The 12,255-nt window shown below is 44.8% G+C and overlaps 1 protein-coding gene across 1 annotated transcript in view; it reads left to right on the top strand.

Annotated features, from left to right (window-relative positions):
* The window catches only part of RYR3 (ryanodine receptor 3), a 509,318-nt gene that overhangs the window by 461,386 nt on the left and 35,677 nt on the right, over positions 1 to 12,255 (top strand). Inside the window, 10 exon segments of the mRNA XM_054565625.1 lie at positions 699 to 869; positions 1,181 to 1,240; positions 2,761 to 2,892; positions 3,350 to 3,462; positions 6,291 to 6,387; positions 8,028 to 8,134; positions 8,551 to 8,602; positions 9,562 to 9,621; positions 10,546 to 10,645; positions 10,796 to 10,875. Of these exon segments, the coding sequence (XP_054421600.1) occupies positions 699 to 869; positions 1,181 to 1,240; positions 2,761 to 2,892; positions 3,350 to 3,462; positions 6,291 to 6,387; positions 8,028 to 8,134; positions 8,551 to 8,602; positions 9,562 to 9,621; positions 10,546 to 10,645; positions 10,796 to 10,875 (972 nt within the window).

Below are 12,255 nucleotides of genomic sequence, written 5' to 3' on the forward strand. Positions count from 1 at the left end.
ACCACCACCACCACCACCACCACCACCACCACCATGTGTTGTAGATGCTGAGGGTTCTTCACTGGTTGCCTCAGCCCAGTGCATTGGCCTCTTCTCCAAAACTGTCTGCTTCTGTAGGTGAACTGTCCCTCTAAGGGATGAGAAAGTGTGAGCCAAAGGGGCGCACTCGGGGAGTTCCGGTCTCTCCTAACTTTCCCCCACCCAGATCCCAAAGCAGCGCTTCTCGGGGACTTGCCTCTTGCTGAGGGAATTTGCACTGCCTCGAAGGAAAGGCTGAGAGGCCATGCCGAGCTCCAAAACACCAGCTTCACCCTGGAAACAGAGAACCGTTCTGTGGTCACCCCAGCATCAGCATTGGCACCTCTTTTCTGGAGTCATTTTGCCAGTTTGCAAATCATTTTTGAAAAACGCCAGTTTATTTGTTCATTCAGTCCAGGAGTGAGGGAGCAAAGACTGGAGGTGTCCGTGGTGTGTGTCTGGTCACATGGTTCTGTGAGCATGCGCACAAGGAGAGGGCTCAGGGGCTTTTATGGCCACATGGTTGTCTTTGTTTAACACACTCCTTTTACTGTCCTTTGAAATGTACTGCTAGGCCCGACCTGTACTGATAGGGCCCCAAGGAGGCAGGCTGCCTCCAAGGTGAGGCAGTCCTTTCGGAGTCACTGAGCCCCTCTGTTTCTGTCAACCTCGTCTCCTAGTCTGGAGGACAAGACCAGGAACGGAAGAAGACCAAGCGGAGGGGAGATTTGTATTCCATCCAGACCTCTCTCATCGTGGCTGCGCTCAAGAAAATGCTGCCTATTGGTCTGAACATGTGCACCCCAGGCGATCAGGAGCTGATCTCCCTCGCAAAATCACGATACAGCTTTGTAAGTTGTTGCTGTGCCGATTCGGCTGAGCGGGTATGACAGGCGGGCATGCTAGGTGCCCATCCTCCCTGGGGTGGAGAGTTGGAGCAGATGAACAGACACCAAGGCGCACAGAGGCAACACACCCTCCTCTTGAGGCTGGTTTGGGAGTTAGCATGTTTTCCTTGGAACAAGCCTCCATAATTTCTCTTCTTTTGTTCATGTAACAAAGATCCCAGCAAAGTCTCCCTTGGCTGCCCGCACGTCCCTGCACACAACTTTACATTTCTGTAGTGACCTCTAGGAATAAAATGTAATTTTTCCTTCCACAGAGGGACACCGACGAAGAGGTGAAGGAACATCTGCGAAATAACTTGCACTTGCAGGAAAAGGTGATGCCACAGGGAGACAACGAGAACTCACACAGGCTTCCTTCTGGCCTCAGGGTGCCACCCTCCCACTTAATTTACTCATGATTTTCTAAAGCACGGGCTCAGAATACTTGTGTTAAACTGGTAGGAGTAGTTCTCTGTCCTTAATCTTTGTTTTTTTAGCTCTTAATTTTTGTTCTTTGCTGTTGCAAAGAGGCATCCAGTGAAGCCTGTCTTCCCACTTCCTCACCATGGGAACTAACATCCAGCTCCAGCAGGGGGTGAGATCAGGCCTCAGAATTTACTGACGGTGATGCTGTTAAGCAGTGAAACAGGACGCCTGGGGAAAGCCTTGGCACCTCCTGCTCCAGAGATTTGAAACCAAAACCGCATTGTATCTGAGTTGGTATAATCAAAAAATAAGACAAACTTTGATTTTAAAGGCTATTTGATACGTTTCCAGGCCCGCATTTCTGAACAGCTCTTTCCTCGGATGCATTATTCCCTAAGATTCCCTAAGAACTAGGCTGATGCAAATATATGTTTAGGATGAAAAAAAAAACACTCTTCTTTTCATCCCAAACATATAGGAATGAGAGAAAAAAACATACTACCAAAAAAGGCAGCAAAAAAGAAATCCCAAGTGCAAGAGAAAAAGAAGACACACTAAATCATAGTACTGAGGAGAAGTTTATGCAGTTGGGAAAATCTGTAGAGTTCTTTGTACCAGATATGTATTTTAGGGGCTGGAGTGTTTAAGAACCTTAAAGGAAGACAGCTGTGGGGCCTAATTACTCATGTTGTGCATAAATCCAGAGCAAGACATTTACATAAAATTAGCCTTGAACCAGGGAAACATGTGAATCTCCTGAATCACTTGGAAAGTCTCCACCCCCTAGAATACGGGCGGAGATTGCCAATGAATAGAACTCCTCCCAAAGACAAACTCATTTAAAAAGAACAAGGTGTGAAAGGAAATCCACCACTATTAGAGAGCCAGAAAACACAACAAGGAGAATAATGCAAGCCTAAGGAACTGCAGAAAGGAATTTAAAATAAGTATGGTTAAAATATTTAAAGAGACACGGGTAGTAATGGAATCCATAAATCAAGACTTGGACATTATATTTTGTTAAAGAGGGAAGAAGATGTTATTGAAAAAGACCTCACAGTGATTACAAAAATTAAAAGATAGTCATTGACATTAAAAATCCAATTTATGCATTAAAAAAAACAGGCTAGACATAGCTGGAAAGAGAATTTATGAATCGGAAGATTGCTTTAAGGAATTAGAATGCAGCACAGAGGAAAAAAAATGGGTAGACAATATGACAGAAGAGTTAAGGGACATATGAACTAGAATGAGAAATTCCTTCATAGCATCTACATTATTCCAGAAGAGGAAAGTAGAGAAAATAAGAGAGAGGCAATAATAGAAAGCATAATCTTGATTACTATGGACCCACGCTAGGAGTGAAAGGCTGTTTCAGTACAGGAGGTTTTGGAGTTTGCTCATCTCCTGTGTGTGCTTCAATTATCAGTCTGATGACCCAGCTGTAAAGTGGCAACTGAACCTCTACAAGGATGTTTTGAAGAGTGAAGAACCTTCCAATCCAGAAAAGACAGTGGAACGTGTGCAGAGAATCTCAGCAGCTGTCTTCCACCTGGAGCAGGTAAGGAGTGTCTGCCCTGAGTATTGAGGAAGCAAGACTATGTTGGAGAACACAAAGCTCCTGTCTCCACTCAGCTCTTAGTTCAGAGTGCCCTTGTAAGACAGAAAACCAGAAGCAAGGATCATCCCAGCTCACACCCTTGTGTCATCTTGGTGCTTCACAGCAGCAAACCTCTCAATTCTTTCCCGTCCCAGTGTTTTACAAATTTTTGTCATTAGCTCAAATGACCTGTTGACCCATTTGTAAAGTTTCTGTTAAGCAATAAACAGCTAAACACAATTGGGAGGGGAAAAAACAAACCTAAAACTTCCACAAACTGAATCATCTATTAATGGGAACATTTTGCTGACTACAGATGAGAGATCAAAATTCTTGCAGGGTTGAGAAGTCTGGGCTGCAGGCGGCCACCTTCTGCCACCCTCTCAGCCTATACTCACCTACCCATGTAATTTTTCAGGTGGAGCAGCCTTTGAGGTCCAAGAAGGCAGTCTGGCACAAGCTGTTGTCCAAGCAGCGGAAACGGGCAGTGGTGGCCTGTTTCAGGATGGCCCCTCTCTACAACCTGCCCAGGCAAGTATCCTGTCATTTTCCTCTTGATCGTGAGCCAGTGATGGGAATTAAGGTATCCTCCCACAGCTGTGCTCTCTTCTGGCCCCAACACTCATGATCCAAGAGGTAGAAATTGGAGTCCTTCGCCCATGAGTCATTACAGGCTGTACATAGTGTAATGGCCTGCTAAGGCAGTCCAGGTAAGCATAAAAACTGAACCCAGGTGAGATTCCCTCGTACCCCATGTCTGCCTCAGCTCACTGTTTTGCACCAGGAAGTCAGCCACATAAGCACATGGAAGCTCTCTAGTTTTACCTGTGTGGGGTTCTTTGTGAGGATGTAAAGGCACCCTGAAAAAGGAATAGTTTCCTCAACTACTTTAAATTCCATCAACAGATCAAATGTTTCTCTGTCAGGCACTTGGATGACATCAAAACAACTATGCTTCCTCAGCAGGTACAAAATGTAACTTGAGAATCCTTTGCACAGTGTATTTGCCTTCAAGATGAAGAAAGGGCACTGTCCCAAGAGGCCAGTCATGGACATGATGCCTTTATCTAGGTGTTTAGTCTGTACTCTGAAGTCCAAAATGCATGAAGCCTTTTCTGGAATGTGTGTGAACACATGTGCTGAGCATCAGTATAGACTTGGCCAGCACTGAGCACCGATAGTCACTGTCATTGGCGATATGACAACAGTCCATCCTCAGAGTTATTTCAGAATCGGTGAGGTCAGGTCTATGATCAATAAACAAAGCTGGTAATTGAGTATCAGCCTCTGATTCATCAACTTTCAAGTCAATAGAAACATAGTCACTTGGCCAGGAAAAATAAACTCACTTGGACAGGTACATTCTGAATCACATGAAAATAAATGTAGGTTTTATGCTTTTTGGGATATCAGTGAAAGGACTATTCCTATGCTCGACATTGTGCTTTTATCAGATTGTGCATCTAGGCCATCATTTGTCCAAAGTGTCCTGTAACCCTATCCTGAGCCAACTGGCCAACTGACCTTCCCTAGTTAGGATCTTTGAAGATGACGGAGAATCATGTCCTCTGAGACACACACATGCTTCTCTGGAGAAAATAGACTCGGGTCTTTGAAAGGGGATCAGGTACCACAGAATCAGGTAGAATTCATTAATAAAAAAAACTGAAAAATTAAGTCAAGCTGTTATGAGCATAAAGTCCTGGCCAAAAAAAAAAAAATGAAACTCATAGCCCAGTAGAAAAAGCAAACGTGCATATGGTTTCTTTCTGTTCTTCAGAAGTGGTGAAACACCAGAAGGCATTCACATTCCCCTCTGGTAGAGATTCATGCCTCATGTTGTGCTGATTTGGCCTCCAGAAGTGCTCATCTCTAATAAGTACATGTCTCCAGGACCAACTAGGCAGAAATTTCATCTCTAAAAAACAAGGCTTTTTTTCTTGTTTCCCTAAATCCACTGAAAATGTTAGTACCGCTTTTTCATATTTTGATTAATCCTCCAGCAACCCTACCCTTGTGTCAATAATAGTAAGTTCAGGAATTCACTATATCCTTGATGAAACTTGGTCATCCCTACCCGTAACCCAGTTGTTTTGGGGGTTCCCCTGTATTTCCTCCCAGCATGGAGGACAGTAAGGAGATTTCATAATAGCAACAACAAAAACTATCTAAGGAGCTGATGGTGAGAACCACGGCTCTTCTCCATGTTGTGATCATGTAAACTGTATGGAATCTTCCAAACTAAAGGGCTAAAGGGATTGAGTTTATTATGTGGAAACTGTTTCTCTGATGTTAGTTTTTAAAAGAAAACCTGTATGCTTTTCCCCAGACACAAAATTAGCAATTTCTTCCTGAGCACGTTTCAACGGGTTTGGCTGGAAAAGGTTAATGAAAAAACTCAATGTGACAGGCTTTTACCCATTTTAATGGTAATGTAACCTGTGGAGGGACCTGCTCATTCTCTGCACACTCCTCCTTTCTTGACCATGATTTAACATTACCATAAAGACACAAATTTGTACAATTTTTTAAAAAATAACTCTGATTGGTCAGATTTTAAAGAAAGATAACAAGGGCTGTGTTCTGCCAGAAACCATGACCAGGCCTTGATGACTCTGGTCTTGACCTTCTTCTTTTCTCTCTTCCCTCCTCACTACTTTCCTCACATCTGGTAACCAATTAACTGCTACCCACTGGCAAGGATCCCCAAAAGTCAACCCTGGCTTCTAGGGAGCCAATGGCTGTGCCAGTGAGTCAGTGTTTTCAGACCCCAGGGCCACTGCTAGAATCCGTGAGGCACACAGGAGTTACGCTGATGAGTGCAGCTCGCCCAGGCCTTGACTTCCTGGGTACAAGCTGGGGCACCTTGCAGGTGTGATTCCTTGGAGGCCCTGTAAAGGAGCCAAGCTGTGCTGTTTTCAGTGTATCTGAGACTAACCCACTCACCATCAGCATGATTTGGACTGGATTACCTGGAGAGGTGATTGGCCAAAAGGAATAATCAAATTGCCGTATTAAACAAATACCTCTGGACTAATGAATTATTTCTCATTAGAGGGAAATGTGATAAGGACCTTGTGAGACCAGAGTAGGATTGTGGTTACCTCCAGGTCTTCTTCTAACCATTGTTCTTTCAAAAGGTGATCCAGACATTCACAAATTACTATGTTAGAGGTTTCCGTTTTTGTTTTGTTTTGTTTTTTGAAATAAATGCTTATGGTGTGCTACAGGCTACCCTGACCAATCAGAAGATAAGAATTGTACAAAAGTCTGTTCTGCTTACTAACTGTTAACCGCCCAAACTAAAATAAGGTGTCCCATGGATCCCTCTTGACCTCACTCTCACCCCTTCCGCTCAGGCACCGCTCTATTAACCTCTTCCTCCATGGCTATCAGAGATTTTGGATAGAAACAGAGGAATGTTCCTTTGAAGAGAGACTAGTACAGGATTTGGCTGTAAGTATAGACTCAACTGGGAGCAGATATGAGTGTGAATGAATTTGATTTGTGTATTCATGTGTGTGCATTATAACAGCTAAAGATTCACAAAAATTGAGTGTGTAAATTTGAAAGAAACTAACAGTATAAATGACCAGAGGAAGCCCTGCTAATAGTTGTTAAGAGCCAGAGGATGAATTTCACTTGGAGGTGCTAGTAACTGTTATCCTCATCCTCATCGCTAACAGCTAATATTTCTTGGGATGCTCCGCCACGCCATGGAAAGCTGACGCTAAGTTTTGAGCACCAATGGTTGCAGGAGGCTACCCCGCCCTAGTCTAGGCCCCGCATTTGTGGTCAGTAGCTCGGCTTTAGGAAAAGCACATCTAAATTCCCTTCCCTGTCTAAATCCCCTCCCCGTACCTGACATTTCTGTATTTGGCCCTCAGAAAATTTGTCATGTCCCATCTCTTTCCAATGGACTTCATGCTGTAAAACTTTTTACAATTACATGCAAGGGAAGAAAGTTGATTGTAGCAGACCACAGAGCTTCATCCTGGTCCAGGAAAAAAAAAAAACAAAAAACCCCTATGCTCTGGCCAACCCATGGTCATTATTTGTTTGTTTGTTTGTTTGTTTTTCCTTATGTCTTTCTCTGTTTTCTTTTTCTGTTGCCCTTTAGTCTTGCCCTGTGTTTCCCGTATTCACCGTTTCTCACAATTCTTTCTCTTTTTGTCCTTCCTTACCTCCCTCTGATTCTCTTCCTCTGCCCATTTTTTCCCGCCACTTGAATCCTTTCTCTCCTACGTTTCTTCTATTTGTCTCTATGGCCCTAATTGTTTTAATAGGTGCCTGTCAGTGAAAAAGACAGTTCCTTGGTTTTGCCAGTCTCTTGATTAGTGAAGTTGACAATGAGCATCATTTTGGGCGTCCATTTCCTCCGAACCATTTACACAACCTATGCACTTCTCACCAATTTACTGGATATGATCCACCCTGCTGGCTGTGCTAAAAAAACTCACTTTTTCCTCTGGCACCAGCTGCTATCTCCCTTTCTGTAAAAGGAGATCCAGAAAAGACTCGATAAAAGGAGAAACAGTAAGGCTTGCAACTCCAGGATGTCATCTCTCAGGAACAAGATTTTTAGAATCAGGAGTGAGGTCAGAAAAGAGAAATGTTTATCTGGGTCTAGTCTAGAATAGAATTAGCCCCCAAAGTAGCCTCAGTGCTCTGTAACCCTTGCCCCGTCCCTGTCTCCAGCCTAGCTCTCCAAGAGAAGGCCACATGTGGGCCAGGACACCCAGCCTTTTGGACGACTCTCCAGGCCTTCCCTCCTGAACGCGGGTGCCCAGAGCTTGCATGAGAGTTCTGCTGACTGGGGTCTGGAGCTCCTCCCCTGTGGGCAGGCTTTGGCTTTTCCTTTTGTTGTACCCCCCAAATTGGAATGTTTCTTTGATTGGCTGACAAAAAATGTATACATTTATATGCCAAATCTTGCATCCTTTGGGCTTCCATCCTGAAATACCGATATGACCTAGTGATTATGTGCTTTTAGTCTGATGCACTCTGTGCCTTGCGCTTTACCTTCTCTGTTCGCATGCAGTTGTGTGGCATGTCTGAAATCCATGCCTAAAACCTGTCTGCATTGGTTTGTGTAGAAATCTCCCAAGGTGGAGGAGCAGGAGGAGGAGGAGACAGAAAGGCAACCAGACCCTCTTCATCAGATCATCCTGCATTTTAGCCGCAACGCTCTCACCGAGAGGAGGTCAGCGTCGTCAGCATCCTGCTTCTCCCAGGCCCCGGGCGCGGTTGAGTCACCGATGGCAGAGCCTCAGTGCCTGCAGGGGGCGGGGGGCGGATTGGAGCATCCCTCCTTGCTGCCCTAATATTGGCCATCAGGAAACATCTAGGGAAACTCCATAAGCCACAGCCCTCTCATCATGACGCCAGATGCCGGGTCTGTAGATTAAGCAACCAGAAACTGTAACCTTCATCACTGAGTTCCATGTCAAGGCAGTGGTGATTCATATTTTCAGGGTGGTTTCTAAGAATTGGGGTGGGAGGGGGAGGAGGTTTTCTAATTAATTCACTGCTACATGTCATTGAAGGTTGATGTGGCTCTCGGTCATTTCTGCTGGGCCTTGAAGGCAACCTGCTAAATAATTCCTTTATTCTTTCCAGCAAACTGGAAGACGACCCTTTGTACACCTCCTACTCTAGCATGATGGCCAAGGTACGCCTGGGTTTTCTGCCTGTTGTCTCAGTTGCCTGTCCTCCTCTGGACCTCCTCAGGCCCCAGAAACTGGCAGGTTGAGCAGCAGGCCCGGGACTCGGTCATGGTGTGAGTTCCAGGCATTGCACAATTCATGTGCCATACGAGGACATTAGTAAGCCACTCTACCCTCCTCCTAAGAAAAACTTGAATCTTTGCAGAAATAGTGGGCAACATTGTCAGGATTCACAGGCAATTCCTAAGCCAGCTCAACAGGGCTTAGACGTACAGACTGCCCTTGTATGTTCCCCCAATGTTCAGAACACATCCAACTGTTCAAACACACCCATAGGTGAAGGAATTCAGTGCGTTTGGAAACAGGCTCAGAAACTAGAGGGAGATCCTAGTGTTCAAAAAGAGGCCACATGACCAGAGATGTTTCTATGTCACATAGAAGGGTGGTGGCCTCCAGAGTGCTGACTGGTTAAGGAAACTGCTCCTTTTCAAATGAGAAACCCTCATGTCCGTCAGGAAGGGGGAGATGCTGGGGTACAGAGCACCTGTCCCTTTACCAGCTACACCACAGGGTCATGGTGGGAAGGGGCGCATTGGGATTTATATCCTAGGTGTTTCTTCTTGCCAAGCCCCAGAAAGGGACAGCTCCCTGCACTCCTATCTCTCTGTTTACCCTAGAACTTTCCAGGCAGAAGAGTTCAAGTTTAAACCAAATAGGTCCTCATTGACTGTGATCTCGGTGTTCCCATTTCTCATTTCTGAACCTCTTGATAACTGCAAAGATGGCATTTAGAGTAGACTATTGCCCTGCAGTGGTCAGAATGTTCCTGGTTTTACAAAGTGCTAAGGTCCTGAGGTTCCTGTGAATTACACTTGTCCCCTGCTGCACAGTGGAACAGAGTCTTGTTTATTAGTTTCACCTATAATGTGATTGTCTCCTCCTTTCCCTGTTCCATGGAATTCAGAGTTGTCAGAATGGGGAGGATGAAGAAGAAGAAGAGGAAGACAAGGAAAAAACATTTGAAGTAAGTCTTCCCTAAGACTGAAGACAGGGCCACCCTCCAGAGCCAATCGGTGGGGACCTCAGAGGCAGGTGCTGGCATTAGCCTTATGGCTCACCCACCATGGACATCTAATAGTCATCACACAAGTCTGCCTGGATAAAGCACACACATTAGCTGTGTTTCTGTTGTCTGTCTCTCTGTCTGCCTGCCTGCCTGATGAAAGGTAGCAGGCAGCCAGCCAGTCAGCAGAACACCCAACAAGGTTTGTTCTTCTGGGAAACTTTATACTTGTGCCAAGTATGGTAGTAACAGGGTAGTAAGAAGGACAAGTTCACAGATCCAAAAATGGAAATTCAAAGCAATGGAGACAATGGGATGGGTTTTGCCATACTAAGCTGTGAATGTAATAATAGCAATTTTTAGTTTGAGGCAGTGCAAGCCCCTAAATCTCCCAAGATAAAACTGTATTAGTTGACTTGTACTCTTTTACAGACAAAGTATACAACAGTACAAATAAATGAATATAATTACAGTTCTGGAAAACCTGGACAATCTCGTATCCCGTATCCGGCAGAGTCTCTGTTAACCGTGGCCTGTACATCCAGATAAGAGGGTGTTTTACAGTCACACAGGCACATTCCAGCAGACCGTTCAGCAGGCCTCCTTCTATGACAGAGCATTGAAAACAAATGCATTTTAATCTGGGGTCACCTCCTATAATTCTAGTATGAAAAAGGAATGGACTATGTGACCTCTGATACAAAAAAGTGGAAAATTAATCATGAAAATATGAGTGAATCATGGGTGGACACAGTCTTGGAGAGCTGAGTAACATCTAAAACTAAACTTCTGAAATCTGCCCTGTGGATTGCCTTCCTTAGGCAAGTAAAGATTATTACTCTCAACTTACCTCACCACAGTGAATTTCCTGTGTACTTTTTCCAGGAAAAAGAGATGGAAAAGCAGAAGACCCTGTACCAACAAGCTCGGCTGCACGAGCGTGGAGCCGCAGAGATGGTCCTTCAGATGATCAGCGCCAGCAAAGGTGGTTTCCGTGGTTTCTGGATGGGCCCCTGTAACCCCCACAGAGGACTCACACTGTGCGATGAAGCCATGATCAAAGAGCCCTGGTAAAGCCCAGCAGGTGTGATTTTCCCTCTTTCCTTGGTGATTCAATTGAATTTCACCGTGACAGGTGAGATGAGCCCCATGGTGGTTGAGACTCTGAAGCTGGGGATCGCCATTCTGAATGGAGGCAACGCAGGTGTGCAACAGGTAATGGGGACTCTCCGGAGGCAGTGCAGACTTCCTGGGGTCTTCCCATTTGACTACTGTCACACATCGGGGGAGAGGTATTGACTCTACTGCAGAGGGGACCACCCAGAACCATCTTTGCTGGGGTTCTTCCTTAGGGACCAATTATATCAGAGTAGCTGGGAACAGAAATAAAACCCAGCTGGGGGTTGACAGGTGAATGTGTACCTAATCAAGAGGATTTACGCAGGGTTAAAAGAGAAAAACATTTTGTTTTTTCATCATTAGGTGATTTTTTTTTGGCACAGTTATGCTCTAGAAGAAGTTTTCTAAGCCTTAAATTGTTTACTTCAGCCTTTTCATTTTAATTAGCTGCCTTATTGTGAGCAAGGAGCCTGATCAGCTAAGTGGAGTTCATAATCCCACAAACCTGTTGTTCATTCATTTGTTCGTTCATTCATTCAACAACTGGTTAGTGATTGCTGGCAAAGCCCTGAAGCCAGGTTCTAGGGGTGGAAGACATAGCAGGGTATAATACAGACAAAAATAAAAAAACAAAAAGATACCAAAAAAAAAAAAAAACCCTGCCACCACACTGTAACTGAGAACACAAAAGCATAGAACAGAGTGCCTGGCACGTGGACTTCATTCCACAATTCCGCAACCTGGACTGGAAGTAGCTGCAGAAGACAGGGCTGCCCCGCTGTCTCCTGGGCACTCAGGCTCTGCCTAAAAGTCTCTGTGTGCAGAGGAAAGTGACATTTCAAATACTCTTGGCATTTGTGAGGCTTATATCCCAGGGCTTTTGAGACTCTCCAAACTCATAACTACCATTATTGAATATACTTTTCCCGGGCCTTTATTTATCCCAAACAAATTTCTCCTGAAGAACTACCGTTGTCTAAAGCCCCTCACTGCCTCTTCTCTTCCATCACCAACCCCCATCTGTTGATTTTTCTTGAAGGGCCTTTTTTAAAAACAAAGAAACAAAATTTTTACCAGGCCAGACAAAGTTCCTGCCTTCCCAGTAGCTGAGAACAGGAGGAGCAAAGTCTGATTGTGAAAGAGATACTGAGCTCTCAGTGAGGCTTGTAACTGGCTAAGCTCCTTGCTTCAGTGCATCAAACTCATGGCATGAGCTGTTCAGGTTACACCTCAGCCACCATGAACATTACTAAATAGTGCTCTTGCAGCTTGCTCCCAATGAGGGAGAGTTCAAACAATAAATCTATGAATGTGAAAGGTCTCCTATGCTGCCTTAGTGGAAACACCAGTGGACCTTTATAAAATAAAATGTGTCTCTCTTAAATGGTTCAGGTTCTGTAAGTAGAGGGCAGGGCTCAGACATGTGGCAGGTTTCAGTCCACGGTGGTTCTGATGCAGACGCAGGGCTCCAACCCC

This window comes from Pteronotus mesoamericanus, unplaced genomic scaffold, assembly GCF_021234165.1.
Source record: "Pteronotus mesoamericanus isolate MK-2021 breed Mesoamerican mustached bat unplaced genomic scaffold, CSHL_Meso_final contig_164, whole genome shotgun sequence".
In the NCBI taxonomy this organism is placed as follows: Eukaryota; Metazoa; Chordata; class Mammalia; order Chiroptera; family Mormoopidae; genus Pteronotus; species Pteronotus mesoamericanus.